The 16832-nt window shown below is 41.0% G+C and overlaps 1 protein-coding gene across 1 annotated transcript; it reads left to right on the top strand.

Annotated features, from left to right (window-relative positions):
• The first annotated feature begins 1347 nt into the window (after nucleotides 1-1347).
• On the top strand, nucleotides 1348-15455 carry LOC119387388 (vacuolar protein sorting-associated protein 45). Its single transcript, XM_037654762.2, has 13 exons — nucleotides 1348-1803; nucleotides 3536-3734; nucleotides 5338-5486; nucleotides 6447-6584; nucleotides 7669-7779; nucleotides 9663-9797; nucleotides 9864-9974; nucleotides 10832-10999; nucleotides 11475-11633; nucleotides 12511-12618; nucleotides 13126-13241; nucleotides 14110-14256; nucleotides 15104-15455. Exons 1-13 carry the CDS (start codon nucleotides 1711-1713, stop codon nucleotides 15162-15164), a joined length of 1695 nt encoding a protein of 564 aa, XP_037510690.1. The 5' UTR covers nucleotides 1348-1710; the 3' UTR covers nucleotides 15165-15455.
• Nucleotides 15456-16832: the final 1377 nt, after the last annotated feature.

A 16832-nucleotide genomic window follows, 5' to 3' on the forward strand; every position in this document is an offset into this window, starting at 1 on the left:
GCTGACCTCGATACCGTTACGGTCGCTGGACGGAAGAGCAGCACGAGATGCTAGTAACATGGCTAGTAAAATGTCTAAAATATGGCGGCCGTGACGTACTTCTTCCAAAACTGCAGTACACAAAAACATGACCTTTGAGATTTGTAGCTAAGAGTCTAAGACTCGGAGATAACCGTGCGTGAGCATGGCGCCTGTGCGTGAAGCGTGATACACAAATAAAGCTTTCTCTCAAGCTAAATACTTTCATACTTAGGCAGAGGAGACAAAACACGAATACGTACGAAGTAACACTTTCATTTTGCATAAGATTGCTATTTAAAACATCAACATTGTAATACATATGTAAACAGCAATGGCTCCACCCATAGAGTTTCTTACAATAATACCTAGAGGGGAATCTGGCGCTAGTGTCTACGCGGGTTCCTTGAGCGGCGCTTCAACCACCATGGGAATGATGGGAAGTACAGGCTTCGGATCTGCTTCGGATGGCTTTCGTTCTTGAGATTCGTGACGCTTGTTTGCCGAGTGTAAAACAAAGCGATATAACATTATTTCCACTTAAAACTTGCTTCGTTCTTTTGCACGTAAAACTTGTTACAAAAAGATCGCTTGACGGTGAGATGGAAGTGAAACCTGGACAAATTCAAGCACCAGTGTATACATTGCTCTGCAAATGCGCTCCAGATTTGGCATCACCAAATAATGAATTATTTTTTTACGACACTTGAAAACAAACACGCTTGTTTTTCCCTCTAAAGTACGCATTATCTATTTATGGAAATAACAGTACTGTATTGAGTGACAAACACTTAACGTATCGTCTGCTGCGATGCCAGGTGCGTCTGTCCAAGTGGTCTGCATCTAACGCATCTCTCGTTTTGTTGCGAAGTCAAGTCAGAGGAGCGTGACGGCACGTCTACTAAGCTTTGCCGTCGTTTTGCAGTCGATTTGAAAGAGTTTCGACAAGTAGCGCTCATCGAAAAACGTGAACTCTAAGCAATTTCCTTCACTGGCATGGGACGCTACATCTATGCGCAGCGGTGAGTGCACGACGCTTTACTAAAACTGTCATATACAACCTGTAAAGCTGCAACGAAACAGCAAATTAAGATATCTAGCGGTCTTCAGCCTCTTTGAACAACAAAGGCGCTGCTTGAGTGCTTTGAAACGCACCCCACTACCCACACCTCGCGAAGAACGAAACTGAAACTGTAGAAAAAGATCCGTAGACAGTTCGCTAGCTAACGCTATCCATACCGAAGCCTGTACTTCCCATCATTCCCATGGTGGTTGAACGATCGCAGCGCCAGTTTCCTCTCTAGGTTATTGTATGAAACTCTATGGCTCCACCTAATCACTTCGGTACTGTACGCACTGAAGCTGTTTCACTCGGCGAAAGTTGTTTTCCTGTCGTTAAGCAGCTATAACGGCTTCCTAGTAGCTTCCTAGTAGTTCTCAAGACGCACAGATGCGAATCTGAATGAGCAGGCGGTGCAGGGCGTTTCTCAGTGCACCACACGTCGCAGTTTCGGTTGTGCTTGCGTGCCGTCGAGCGTTTGGTTTTGTCACGTCTTCATGAAGACAAGTCGGAACCTTCGAAACGCCGAACGATACCAGTGTCTCCACATGCCACTGGAGTTTCTGTACACTGTGTAATATTTCATACTTAACGAACCGGCTTGAACACTCAGCCGGTTACGAAACGTCAAGATGAGTGCCGTCGCCGCAATTCGACTCTACATTGACAAGATGATAGAAGAAAGTGGGCCGGGAATGAAAGTGTTGATGATGGACAAAGAAACCGTAAGCTAGCCATCTATTTGAACTGGTTAATCGTGTTTAAATATTGCTGTGTTGTGGAGGTGCATGCACCGTGTAAAACGGTCTCGAAGGGGCGTTCTATGCAAATCGCTGCATATTAATACCGGCTTTAGCATATTAATCGTGGGGCTAACTTGCTTACTGTAAGTGCAGTAGCGAACAGTTGGCACATATGTGCTAATTTGTGTTCGTAAAAGGTCAGACGCAAAAAAAAAAAAAAAGATACCTAGGCGTGCACCTGTTGTGAGGAAAAGACATCCTATGTCATTGGCAGTTCAAAGACATTTCATTGTTTCTAGATCTACTGTTCTGCGCCTTTGCTAAAATGTTGTTACCTATTGGATATATGTGGATATAGTTCTATTTGCCTAACAACTACTTTCATGCATGCCTTCAGCTTGTTCTCCTACATGATATCCGGGGCATGTTTTAAGGTAGTAGAAGCACAATGGTAATGTTGAGTAATCAGACAGCCATCGAACATATTTTATGGTTATTGTCATATCCATACTGGAGATAATAAAGTAACCGTATCATTCACGTTTTACCCATTATCATCGTTGGTGTGTACTTAAGACACCCTTTAGACAGTTTTCATTCGACATGTAACCAAGGCTGCCAAGTCATTTATACTGACCAGCTGATTTGTAACCTTAGGAGCAGTAACAGTAAACACTTGTTCCATAGACAGCATGCAAACACGTTCGCAACGCAGTGGTAAGGACATCTATTTGAGTGAAAAATTGCCATTGCTACACATTGTACTATATAGTTGCATGAATGTTTAAAGTTAGTTGAAAAACTAGTGCAATAGGCATTTATTTGGTTTTTTAGGAAACTAAGATATATTGGCTAACCTCTAGGACAGCTACTTAGTGAAATGAGGTGACTTATAAAAAGAAAATACTATGGCGTTGGCTATCAGTGGCGCAATATTATGGTTTCTATAGTTTTAGAAGAAGCAACAAAATGCAAACATGCCCAAACAAATTAGAAAGCGCATTTATCTCTCCACGTTCGCATTTGTCACGCTGGTGTGACTTTCTCAGAGGGGCATTATTTTTGGTATGGAACACGTCTATATTCCATCTCATGCTTGAGAGGCAATGCTGGGAAGGGTAGAAAGGCCTCTCTTACTGCATGCATTTCTGCAAAATATTAGTAGTAGTATGTCATGTGTGAGGGCAATATATAGGTATGTGTCATTTGACTCTATCTAAATTAATTCAATTACATTTATGTTGCCAAATGTGACATATTATTACATGCAAAGTGACACATATTTGGACCTATTTGCCACTGAGTGAGCTGGGTCACATTCTGCAGGTCACATTCTAGCAGGTCACATTCTGAAAATACTAAGGAGCATAAGTAATATGGTATTTTATATACCCTACACAGAACCTCTCATCCAATCTGGCATTTGTATCTTGTGTCTTAGCACTGTGTAAATGAACACATTGTAAATGAGCTGGAACCTACCATCTGCCATGTAGCTCTTGAGTTAACTATGTGTCATGTGAATATGATAGTACTAACATTTCATTGCAAAAGGCAAGGATATCTTAGTGTGGTACACAAGTCACTTGTTTCTTTTTATACTGGACCACTGTGTACTGAGACAGAAAATTGAGTTGTAGGTCTAACGGCATTGTTGTATATTTAGTGCTATTTATACCATGCAACACCTGCCTTGCATGTTGGATTTTTTCAGACGACCACTGTGAGCGTGGTATATGCCCAGTCAGAAATGCTGCTCAAAGAAGTCTACCTCTTTGAGAGAATCGACGTGTGCGCTGGCACTGAAGCGATGAAGCATATGAAATGCATTGCATTCCTGCGGCCGATTCGGGAGAATGTGGAGCTGCTCGTCCAAGAACTCAGAAATCCTCGTTACGGTCAATACTACATCTGTGAGTCAAACACGTGTGGACGTAGAGCAGTCTTTTCTGTGTTGTTTCTTGAGTTATGGCATGCTCATAATATACGTAACTCGTTTAAAGCGTACAATGTATTCGGCAATATCAATGCAGCATGTGCTGGTTCTGCTTGAGGGCATCCATGTAAATACATATTTTTTACCTACCCTTATTCGTTCTTTTTAAAGGCTCTTAATTTTCATCACTTCCATAGAAGTTCACAATTCCTTGAAAAATGCCCCACTGATGATGCTCGTAGACAGAAGGAACTAAGCGTCTTTAATTGGAAATAAAGGTTAACAAGCCAACCATTCATTTAGAAGTGAAACAGTGACCAACTGAAGGAGTAAAATTGAGCATGAAGGCATGATAGTTATGACTAATAGTTTCAGCTACATAAATCTTGCTCACCCAAACATTGGCACTGCTTTACCCTTACCTTCTACAAGTTTACTTTTATAAATGGACATTACTGGCACATCAGTTTTATCAATGGCATGACCACGATCCAGAAGTGTGAACTTTTTAGAAGTGCTCATCAATGTTGACAGTTGAGCAAGTTGGCGATTAATCATCAAAACCTTGCATGTGAAGCAGTACATGGAAATGAACTAAAGGGAGAAAGCACAATTCAAGAAACTTGCTGCAAGTACCTTTGTTACTTACGTTTTCTCTGCCTTATTCTGTTCTGTGTGCTGCTTCATGCAAACATTATTGTGAGTGCATTCATCATTTTGTAAGAACTAGATCAAGTTCTCTGGCTATATGCAAGCTCTCAACAGTTGGTGTTCTTATTGCTAAGGAGCAGTGCACAGTTTTGCAGTTCAGGACTGTCACACCACATTCATGATGTTTGCAAGTTCCCTAAGCTCAATTATACTTAGGGATGTTAATAAACTTTTCGCTGAGATAGATTGATTTCTCCTTTTGAAATATTTTTTCCTACAGATCCAATGCTTACTTTGAAGAGTAAAATAAACTCTTGTGTCATAAGATCTTAACTACAGATCTCCTCAAAGCAAACATAAAAAAAAACGATAAGAGAATTATTAATTTCAGAGGACTAAAGCTAAAGTTAACCTAAGAAGACTATTATTCCGCATCAATGGCTTTTTTTTTTGTCCTGCATCTGGCTCGGGAGCTCTATCAGGTTGTTCTTGGTTGCCTTCCATTCATCTTTTTTTTTTTTCGATGGTTATATGAGCATTTTTTTGTATATGTATGCGCTTCTACTTTTGTCGTGCTCAATAAGTACCTATGAAACTGTATAACGTTGATGTTTTTGTTTCTTTTTGTTTATTGCCTTAAATTTTGATGAATTGTACATCTAATCTGTGTAAAACAAGTGTAGTAATTGATTTTCATGTATGATTTGGTTTGCAAATGTCGTCTCTGCCGCTGCTGCTGTATGGGTGGCACAGCCCAGTCAGGCAATGTTTGCCTTTAGCCGTGTCCCCTAGGACAATGTCAATATTGTTCTAAATAAGCCAATAAAGAAAGAAAGAAAGAAAGATGGTGCACGCCCTCCAGTGAAAACCGAAAGAAGGATCTTTAGTGGGTTTATGTAAAGGTGCATCCTGATGTCCCTGATTTGCAGATTTTAGCAACACAGTTAACCGCAGTGACATCAAGGAGCTTGCGGAGGCTGATGACCAGGAGTGTATACAGGAAGTCAAGGAGTTCTTTGGGGACTATGTGGCCTTGGCACCTCACCTATTTTCATTCAACCTGACTGGCTGCTTTCAGGTGAGGGTCTGTTTTTGATACGACGGTCAAAAAGGGTTCTATGCAAAGATACATATATGGTTGCTCAACAGTGGAATATTATGATGATTTCATCTCCATTTCTCTGCAAGATTGAGTGTCTTGTCGAGAAGTATGTACTAGTTTATGCAGTACCTCGTCTATTGAGAAAATGCTACTTTCTTTTTGTTCCTTGTTTCTGGAACAACATTTCTATGCGCACTCTTGTGTACACTTTTAGGCAAATATACGCATGCTTCGTTTGTGTGTAGTGTGCTTGCCATGTTCCATGTGATGCATGCTTCAGAAATGTAACATGAGTGCTGTAACGTTGGTGAAAATGACACCCTTGTCACAAAATAAGATCTTGTCGTTTGGAACGATAAAAGTAGTAAGCAAATAAAAACATGAACTGCTTCCCTTGCTGAGTGAAATCAGACGAGAGGCTGCTTAATTTTATTGTCTCATCTAGCTTATGGCGTCACATGTTTTTTCTTTTCCCTCAGCATTTGTTTCGCATGTGGTGTTATAAAATGCATATTTCTAAATCTGTCCTAAATCTGATAGCTACATCATATGGAGACAACAGACAGTGGAGCTTCAAAAAGTGTGTGGGTAGGTTAATAGTTATGTTTAATGTAAATGTAATGATGAAAAATGAACCAGAACGTGACGAAAGGATAATTAGCCGCAGACAGAAGCTGGTCCATATCTTCTGCATTGCACACAATGCTTTGCTTTGTCTCTTGCTCCATATGGTTGTAACCTGCAAAAAGATCAATCCCATGAGTTCCATTCATTTTTCTTGCTGTGTATCCACTGTCTCATTAATTCTTTCTCTTGTCTCTTATTACATGTGAAATATCTCCCTTTGATTCGTGCTACAGTAGCACAGCATGTGCCGGTAGTTGTGAAGCGAGGGGATGTTTCAGACTGTCTGAATAATTGTCCCCATGTATCCAGGGTCAGCGCTGGAGTACGGCTGCCTTTGAGAGGAGCGTTCAGGGTCTGGTGGCGCTGCTTCTCAGCCTGCGCAAGGCTCCAGTGGTGCGCTATCAGTGCAACTCGGAGCCAGCTCGGCGGCTAGCTGAAGGCGTCTCGGTAAGGACAGTTTCCAGTGTTACTCACCATTCCAACTGCGCCATCTTACTATCATATTCCGGGGGTTACTCGCCATATTCTAGTTCGTACATAACAGGCTACCATACATAGGATGCGGATACCTCTTACTTTTTGCATTCAAGACCAAAAACTAATGCTTAACGCATAAATGAACTATGCAGTTTAGTAGGACTGACAATTGGGCTAGTTGGTAAGGATTCATATGTACGAAACGGTACCAAAAAGCTCCTTTATGTTTTTCTCTTACTTCTTGGTGCTGTTTCGTAAATATGAACTATGCAGGTCATGTAATTTCATGGAACATTTAAGCTTCATACCTTTATGTCACAAGGTATGACATAGTCATTGAAGGAACAAGTCAATCATATATTTACTAGCAGATGAGCGGTGTGACACATTTCTGAAACCTAGGACATGACTGAAACCTAATACAGTCAAGCCTCAGTGCTATGAAGAAGTTTATGATGTAACAAACTTTTTTCATTACCATTTCTTGCTTCAGTTGAAGTGCATGTATAACGAAATAGGTTTGTGCCCTTGGTATAACGAAATAGATTTGTGCACTGTTTTGGCACAGTGAAGCATCAAACAATGTTAATAAGTACGGAACATTGATAATGACACTTTTGTGTTGTTATTGATGTTCTGAAAATAGCATGCTTTAACATTAATGCTTTATACAGGGCGCATTCGTGAAGTCTACAATACACCAAAATGTTAAGAGCATGGCCATACAAATTTCTTGTAGCTCAGTGCAGTGTGATGTTTGCTCTAATTGTTTTTAACATTAACAAATACATTACTTAGAACTTGTGTTACTGGCTGTAACTAAACAAATTCTTGTATTTATCTTCATGTACTAGTTGCATGCAGTAATTGCTGATGGTGACAAGTTATGAGTATTTCAATTAGCTGACTGTACTCGTCTGTTCCTTTATAGTGAACTGTTTCTTTATAGGCTCCTATGCTTTTGTTATCTTGTTTTTATATCACTCGCCATCGATCAACGTCTTAATAGGCGCAGCATGTTTCATCCTTCATTTCAACATTATCTAATCTGCAGCAATGGATGAAAAGAGAAGCGAAGCTCTTTGACTTCAGGAAACCAGAGGTGCCCCCATTACTGCTAATCTTGGACCGTAGAAGTGATGTAGTGACACCACTTCTAAATCAGGTAAGCTGTAGTTAAACATTTTAATACTGCACGCAAGGTTGCCACTGAAGATAAATAAAAAAGCTGCTGCAGTCTGATTTGTTAATTTTTCCCGAACCCACCTCAGACATAAAAGACAGAAAAAGAGTTCTGCTTTATGGCACCCTTGGTCTGCATATGTAATGTCCTACTGACCATTCAGTGACACTTTATGTGCAAAAGCACAAGGACTTGTATGTCTTTTTTTTAATATTTTATGTTCAATTGGATCTCACACTCAAGCAATTTCCATGGCTCATAGAAACATGTCTGTTTTTTAAGATACTCTGTGGTTTGGCCCAGGAAACAGACAAAATCAGTGTACCATATTTGCGTAATTCTAGTGCACATCTTTTTTTGCTAAATGTAGACTTCAAATTTGTGTGCCCTTTGGAATTGGGCTGAAAAGTAGAGCTGTGCGAATAGCAAAATTTTGGGTGCAAAGCGAATTCGAATATTGAAGTGTGAGTGCGAATCGAATAGAATATTTTTCGAATATTTCTCGAATATTTCTAGAATATTTTTCGAATACTTCGAAGCTAAATTGCATAAAAAAAGTTAGAGAGGATTCCTTAGCATATTCTTATGAGATAGCAACGTGAAAGTGTTTCTTTTCGCTAGGTTGATGAAGTACTGGTGCCGTGGTGTTTCATAGTTGTCTTATCAAGAATGAGGCAATGTAGAGGCCAAATTCTATTTATTTACATGATTTGGTGCAACCAAAGTGTTGCCGACAACACTTTACACGTGATAGGCAGAGATGACATTTCCTCAGCCTCTCCTCCTCTTTCAACTTCTGTGGAAGCCCAACTGATGTGGCGGACAAGGGTGTGCTCCCTTCAAGTCTGGAGTTCCAAATCTGCCTCGTAGACGTCGATATATAAGAACATCTGAAATTTTGGATGCTAAAAAGCTTCGGCTTCCAATTTTTCGGACTTCCTGCCCAAATTTCAGGTCTAAAACAGCATTAATTGAGCCCCCACCTCTGCCACATCTTTCGTCTCCATGTTGGAACCAGCGTTTTCTCGAGTTAATACATTTGCGACCGTAGCAGAGCGTGAAAGGCAGCTTTGCCGCAATGCCGGGGTGTGATGAGGTGAAGCATATTAAAACTCTCGGGACCACTTCCAATCGGACGTTGTCTCTTGGCAAAGTTCGACCGGAACGGAGCTTGAAGGGAACCTTTGCCGCAATACTGGGGTGTGATGAGGTGAAGCATATTGAAAATCTAGGGACCACTTTTAATCGGACGTTGACTGTCTCTTGGCAAAATTCGACCGCTACGGAGCTTGAAAGGCAGCTTTGCCGCAATACAAGGGTGTGATGAGGTGAAGCATATTGAAAATCTAGGACCCACTTCCAATCGGACGTTCTTGGCAAAGTTCGACCGTAACGGACCTTGAAAGGCAGCTTTGCCGCAATACGAGAGTGTAATGAGGTGAAGCATATTGAAAATCTGAAGGGATCAGTTTTAATCGGACGTTGACTGTATTTGTTTTTGGGAAGTTCGAATAGTAAAATTCCAGTGCGAATCGAATCGAATAGCAAACACTATTCGAAAATTATTCGAAATTTCGAATATTCGCACACCCCTACTGAAAAGTGAAATCGGGATTATGTTATTATTTTCTTCAATTTTCTGAATGTAAAATTGCCTGCATGCTGCAGTAGGGGGCGCACTGGAATCGTGAAAATATGGCACCCTTTGCCGATTCATAGCTTAAAGTATCTTAACAACAATGATCACCACATTAAGATTTTGCTTTTGGATTTTCTGTCACTGGGTCACTTTTGATGTCAAACATTATGTGAATTGCTTCTAATTGAAAAACGAGGTGTTACCATGTGAAATTCTTTTTTTTCAGTGGACATATCAGGCAATGGTTCATGAGCTGCTAAAGATCCAAAACAACCGAGTCAACCTTTCTCAAGTTCCTGGCCTCTCACGAGACTTGCAGGACATGGTACTGTCAGAAGATAATGATGAGTTCTACAGCAACGTAAGCTTTCTGCAGTGTTTAGTACAGGACAGCATATGTTTTAAACATAGATCATTCTTTGTGCAGAATATGTACAAGAACTTTGGTGAGATTGGTTCCAACATCAAGGACCTCATGGAAGAGTTCCAAGCCAAGACAAAAAGTCATGAGAAAGTCGAGTCTATAGCTGACATGAAGGTATGTGGAATGCAAAGTTTTCAACAGTCGATAACTCTAGAGCTGCATGCCTGCAGACTCACTGTTTTCTGAAATTTTAGTTCTTACGCATTGAGCGTTAAATGTTTAGATTAAAGTCCCCCACAACATTGACAATGACATGATTAAAAGATGTAGGCATTAAATGTGAGTCTAATGTAAGTAGTTATACAAATACTACTAGGTATTTGTTTAGCTTGAATTTAAACCAGGTTTTAGACCTTTGTGTGGTAGCCTAGACAAATGCATGCACACAATGTCTGCAAATAACAGCGATGCGACAATTGGATTATTAACAATCATTGCAGACAGGTAAAAGTGGCAGTTATATGACGAGCTAGCTTGAACTTGCACACCGCAGATGTGCCATATTTGCATGAATATAACACATTGTATTGTGCGAGATTGCCAGCTCCACAAAACATTTTGCTTTATATTGAAAACATTCTGTACCCAAATTTGCTTTCATTTTCTTGAACCCTTAAGTGTGTGACAAGCTCAACCACTGTATGACTGAGCTGTGCAGGAGAGTCTTGCCAAATGTCATCGAATGAATACAGATGTGCTTCCTTTAGAGGGGGTGCAATTTTGTGTGCTCAGTCATGTCTTAAAAATGGAAATATAAATCGAGTGCATGACAGGAAACTTGGGTGCATTTCTGTGTAGCTGTAATCCCTTGAGGTCAAGTCTGAGTGTCGGAGGTGCTTTATTAGTGTAATAATGATTGCAGATAACAGCAGTCCTGTGTTGAAACTTCTGAAAAGATAAGATAGTACTGTAGTGGTGGAAAAAAAAAAACATGAGTTCATCAAGGTGGTGCTTTCTGCCCTACTGCACAGGCATTTGTGGAGCATTACCCTCAGTTCAAGAAGATTCAAGGGACGGTGGCCAAACACGTCACATTGGTTGGTGAACTGTCCCGTCTAGTCGGTGCACACAGCCTACTGGAGGTGTCCGAGGTAGAGCAAGAAATTGTGGCCACCAGGGACCACTCGGATCTTCTCAAGGTGAGTTCTTAGCAACTCTGTAAGAATTTGTGTTCTTTGTTTCAGTCTAGGGAACGTTAATATTTGTTCTAGCAGCTTGATGAAATAAGTTTGAAGGAACATAGATATAAATATAGAACCCCGTGTTCCTTCCTACATATTTTATTACGGTATTTGGCAGTAACAGGGCCAGCATGTACAACTTAGTGGTGTTTTTCTTGGTTCAGCTTTGCACCTCTCTTGAACCCCAAAAGTTTGGCTTGTCTGTGTTTTCTTTTACTAGAGTTTCAGTGCAAAACTTTTAAAAATAGAACTTTGACCTTCATTTTCTTGCTGGCAAAAGTCGTCTTACTCAAAAACTAGCTAAAATACTACTTCTGAAAGTATACTTTAGCAGACAGACCAAATTGATTAATAAATGCATGTCTGTAGTGTTCCTCCAAAACCAAGTACTAGATTAACAGTCTTTTGTTTTGTTCTGTATTGTTTATTGCAGCGGGTACGAAGTTTGATTGGCAGCAGCAAAGTCCGTGACATTGACTGCCTTCGGCTGGTCATTTTGTATGCCTTGCACTTCGATAAACATAGCAGCAGTGACCTCAGTGGTCTGGTGCATCTCATGAAAAACAGAGGCATCTCTGAAACCCTTTTACGAGTGAGTATCAAAGTCAGTGACCACGTGTACTGGTAATATTTAAGTGGAAGTGGCAAAAAAAAAGAAAAATATATTGTCATGCACACATCTTATTTTACCTCTTATCTTTTTTACTGCTGGCTTTCTCAGTAGCATCACTGTTACTAAGTTATCGCTTTACAAGATTCATCTACTGTGTTCATGATTTTTTAATGCTGTTGCTCTTCTAAAAAGGGTCTTGTCTAGTCATTTTGTGTGTGCTATGGCAATATATTGTTGTAAATTACTTAGCATTGTAATTGTAAATTAATTACATAACATTGCATTGTGTATTACTACATTTTGGCTTGTGTGTTTCTTGTATTTTTAGGTACAGCTTCATTCAATAATGAGTTAAACTCTTTTTTTTAAATACATTTGGAAATAATTTCTCACCCTTCACTGCCACCACTACAATGTGGCACTGTGATGATCATCATAATTTTTGAATTGGTTTATGTTACCATTATTTAGTGTGAAAGCCTATTGAGTAAATTGGACTGCATTATGGTGAAGTTATTCAACCTAGGTAGCACTGTTTTCTCGTGTTCATGTGATGTCTTTCTGAAGCACTAAATCTGTGGCACATGAGAAAAAGAAATAAACCAGTAAGATTTCCCATTTTCTTATGCATGTTTTCTTTATTTTTTTCTTTCTTTCAGCTTATTGTTGAAGATTCAGGCATAAAGAATGGGTTTAGAGCTGGCTTGTGTGCCTTGTGCAGTTTGTATTGTAATTCGGTACATTTTAGTTGTCAGGCTCATTATCATCACTTCATTGTCGTGAGATACTTGCACTGGGGAGATTAAGTGCAGCAAACTACATTTTATTTTATTTTAATCAGTAATATATTTTTCAGATGATACCAGCAGCACTTGACTTTCAAGAACGCAAGCTCCAGCCTAATGATAAGTTCAGCGCTGATAATGTTCGCGCCTTTACAAAAAAAGTCATCAAAGGTCTAAAGGTTAGTTCTTTTTATATTTTGTATAGTAAGTGTGTTTTTCATGTTTGAAGATGTTTAGGCCTATGATTGCTCATAATGAAAAGCACTTAATAGGCTGGGAGAAACGTACTAGTCTTACGTTGAGCGAGACTGTTGTTACTGTTGCGTTTTTATGTTGCGAGTGGAACTACGTCACAGTCAATCACCCCGGACGTCAACTGTGAAGCAGTGGTGAAACTTTTACTACTCTCATTTAGAACAGTACACGGTCTTCTTACAAAGTTTCAAGAAGGGAAGTGGGTGAATCGTGTCTGGAAATAAACATACATTCTTTTCTGTACAAGATATGCTGCCGTGTTTCTGTGTTATATCGATCTTATTTAAGCATCTAAAGTTACAAAAAAAATGGCCCATTATCATACTGCTTTAACCAACTGACCCTCTAGGGGTTAATAGTGAACTTTTGCATGTTTCGATTGCAGCCCAGAGTTGGATCTTGCTAAACAATGTTTAAAATGTCTTTCTTAGGGTGTGGAAAACATCTACACACAACATGTGCCACTTGTCTACGACATACTGGAAGACTTGTTGAGAGGTCGGCTAAGAGACAATGCTTATCCTCAAGCCTATGCACCGTCTGACAGGTGAGATTGGAACAACTAATTATACAGAAAAAATAAATTGGTTTAAGCAATGCCAGCACATCTTTGTAAACCAAAAGTGCTTACATACTTTGTTGATGTTAAATGTTCTGGGTCCAGTACGTTACTTATGTAGATATGCACACAGAGCTACTGTTTAGGAATGTATTCTTGCAGAATCATGAGAAGACAGTTTTTTTTGGAGCAAACTTAAAATTAACGGATGATGAGATTTACCTCAAGCTTGGAAAGTCAAATGTGTGACATAGTATTGATTGAAAACATTTGCATCTTGCTTTCCAGACAAAGTATTCACTGTCAGTATAATGTGATGTGCCTTCGTACACCTCTAGTTTCCCATGAAGCACATGCAAGCAACAATCATGACGTTAGATGGTTTTGGGCGAGTGTCTAATGGCCTTCTCCATTCGCATTTTACCTGCTAGGGCATTACAAAGAACTGTGTTGACCTCCCGTCATTTTACAAATGTGCCCGTCTCCTGTCGTCACGAGTGATGCTCAGTCAGCTTGTCTTAAAACATCAAAGAAATCAAGTGGACTCATCCTCGCACTCCACTAGTTGGCTGTACAGTAAAGCTAGGGCAGCATTCTGACTTGCTCTGCTAGAATGAATAGATATTGCACATGCATGCATTAGTGTTCCTGCTGAGTGGCTTTGCATGTGCCTGTATGTAAATTGCTGGGGGTATGCTGTTCTGAGTGGAGTGAATCTCAAGTTCTCAGATAAGACACCCTGTTTCCATTTTTAGTGTTTTTCTCCTTGTTGCGACTACCTGCTCATTGTATTTTGAGCTTTGTGAAAGTTACTGTCACGAGGTATGAACTCAAACGTCTTTTTTTTGCTTTACAGCGGCAGCATTCTACGCTACCAAGACATAACGGTGTTCATTGCCGGTGGGGTGACATACGAGGAATCCCTTTCCATATACAAGCTCAATGTAGCAAACTCTACAGTTCGTATCATGTTGGGGGGAACGTGTATCCACAACTTCTCTAGGTAAGGAAGTTCTTTAAAGAATGCTTTCATTTAAGACGTTAGTGTCACCTGCTTCGAACGAGAGGTTGCCGATAGGATGCTCGCCGGTTTAAGTAGCATCATAGTTATATAGATCACTCAACAAAGCTAGCTTCGGCATATCACTATGTTTGAAGCACTAGCAGAAGTACTGTAGGCGTGATGTTCCGGGCATCATGCGCGGTGCAACATACAAGCTATTGCATATTGTAGTTGTGAAGTTAACTATGCCTTTATACATTAGGTCATGAGAGGCTGACACCAAAGTGACATAGCAATCATGCATGTCAGTTAGAAATCTGCAGAGGTGATTCAGGTTCTCTCTCACTCAGTAGTAAGCCATGTGCCTGCAGATGAAGACAGTGATTGGACTCGTTAAATAATGTGAACCTAGATGCTACTTTCATGCATGCAATTCCTTTCTTTTTTAAATATTTCCTCTCCACTGGCAGTATCCATAGAACAAGCACACTGTTGGGTATGCAGGAGAACGAAAATAAACCAAGGCTGGCTTGTGTGTGCACGAAAATTCTTTTGACGTGCATTTGCCACAGCATCATTACTGCACTGCTGAACTGGGTTATTAGTAGCATTTGGCTCACAGTAATACCGTGCATAATAGTATCTCTAGAACTAAAAGAACAGCAAAGAAAAGAGCTTAGTTGTGTGGTTTTGCCACGTATAGCTGGTTTGCAGTGTTTTTGTTTGCGTGCAGCCCTAAAAGCAACGTGACGTTATGATGGAATCGGAAGTTTTTGTGAGAGGCATAATATTTTTTATTACAATTATCGGTGGTTGCAACCATGTGCTCTTTTTTGTCTTTTCTTAGCTTCCTGGACGAACTTCGAGCTGCATCTAGTGAATATACGAGGTCGGGAAGACGTCTGTAACATTGACATTCCATGTTTTGAAAGTATGTACTCTTGTCTAACTGGCATTAGTGTATGGCGTTTCACAAGAAGGACTTGAATTTGGACCTGGAGAGATATTCTTTGTGTATTAGGAAGTGGTCTGAAGTACCGCTATGGACGCGAAGAAACTGAGTGTGGCAGCGCCCCCCAACCGGCACTCGTTAAAAGAGGAGTCTTTTTGACACCAAGAGCAACTTTGTTAAACGTGTGAATATTGTAAAGTTCTTGTTGTGTGCAAGTGCGTACAATTAAATATTGTATAAATAAGAACCGTTCTCATTCTTGAGTACATGAGCTAAAACTCTGAGATTTGACTTGTTAATATAGTTTAAGGGGAGACGCGGGTCTTGGAACGGTCAAAAATGGTCAAAAAATCGATTTTTCGCAAAGCTTATTTTCGAGGCGTTTGTACTTCTGAGCACCTACTCTCAAATTGCTAACGCTAAATTCGGTCGGGAAACGCGATAAAATCGGCTTTCAAAGCACCCCGGCAGCACTAAAATGTCCCCAAAAGGACGAAATTTGTTCGAACTTCCCGCGCGCGCCATGAGCGTTGCAGCGGGCCATTTGAAGCTGTTTTCTTTGTGCACATTTTGCGCCATCTCAAAATGGCGTCGCTCAAGCAGAACGGCCGCCGTCGCGGGTTTTCTGAAGGTCGTTTCCAGGCCACTGATTGGCTCTCACGCGGCGCGCTTTTCAAGCGCGCCTTTCCGAGTCTCCATTGGCTGGCGCGACCGACACGTCATTTTTTTTTTCTTTGTGTTTGGTTCTCCGCCGTGGCTGTCCGTTTGTGTGCGCCTGCTTTTGCGATCGTGCGTGTTTCTCGACGGACCGTGTCTCTACTTTGTGCCGGTAGTTTTTCCACGCGATCGAGATGCCTGGAGACTCTCGTCTGAAACCATCGACGCAACGAGCTTTTGGAAGCCGTAAAAAACGGGCTTGCAACAAGAAGGCGCCGGCTACAAGTGCACCGTCGGCAGCGGAGTTGGAGTCGCGGCCGGACCCTTTGGACCTGCCGGGAACTTCAACTGACGACACCGTGGGACCAAGTTCGACTAGCGAAACACTTCGGGTTGATGCCGCGTACTACTCAACGGCGGAGCAGGCGCAGCGAGTTGAGAGATCGGCGCAAACGAAGACCGTTCTGTCTGGAAAGTCGGCTACCCAGCGCAAGTTCGACCTTCTTGGAGTAAGCGCGGAGTGCCAGACCGGTGACGCCGGGACCGATTTTTTGCTCGTCGATATGAAAGTTTTGAATAACTTTTTTGCACAAGCGAAGTGCGACAAATGCGACGCAAAAAGTCTCAGCGTGAGGAAGGCAACGGACAAGGAGTACGGCCTTGCGGTAAAGCTTATTTTTTCTTGCAGCAGTTGTGATTTCGAGAAGAAGCAATTTTCTTCTCCGAGAGTGAGCGGAACTGCCACCATCACTCCCTTCGAAGTCAACATGAGGGCCATGAAGGGGATACAGATGATAGGCAAAGGTGTTACTGCCCTTTCGGACTTTTGTGCGTGTATGAACCTTTCGCACCGAGGCTTGCACCACAAGACGTTTCAGGGACACCTAAAAAGTTTAGTGAAAGCCTGCGAAAACACAGCGACTGAAAGTGAAGCTGCTAGTGTGGCAGTAATAAAAGAGCTGTATAC

This window comes from Rhipicephalus sanguineus, chromosome 3 (assembly GCF_013339695.2).
Source record: "Rhipicephalus sanguineus isolate Rsan-2018 chromosome 3, BIME_Rsan_1.4, whole genome shotgun sequence".
Taxonomy (NCBI): Eukaryota; Metazoa; Arthropoda; class Arachnida; order Ixodida; family Ixodidae; genus Rhipicephalus; species Rhipicephalus sanguineus.

Coding starts and splice junctions, on each gene's coding strand:
- LOC119387388 (XM_037654762.2), top strand. CDS start 1,711: ATGAGTGCCGTCGCCGCAATTCGACTCTACATTGACAAGATGATAGAA. Junction 9,975..10,831: donor AGTCTATAGCTGACATGAAG/GTATGTGGAATG, acceptor CCTACTGCACAG/GCATTTGTGGAGCATTACCC. Junction 11,634..12,510: donor TCTCTGAAACCCTTTTACGA/GTGAGTATCAAA, acceptor TATATTTTTCAG/ATGATACCAGCAGCACTTGA.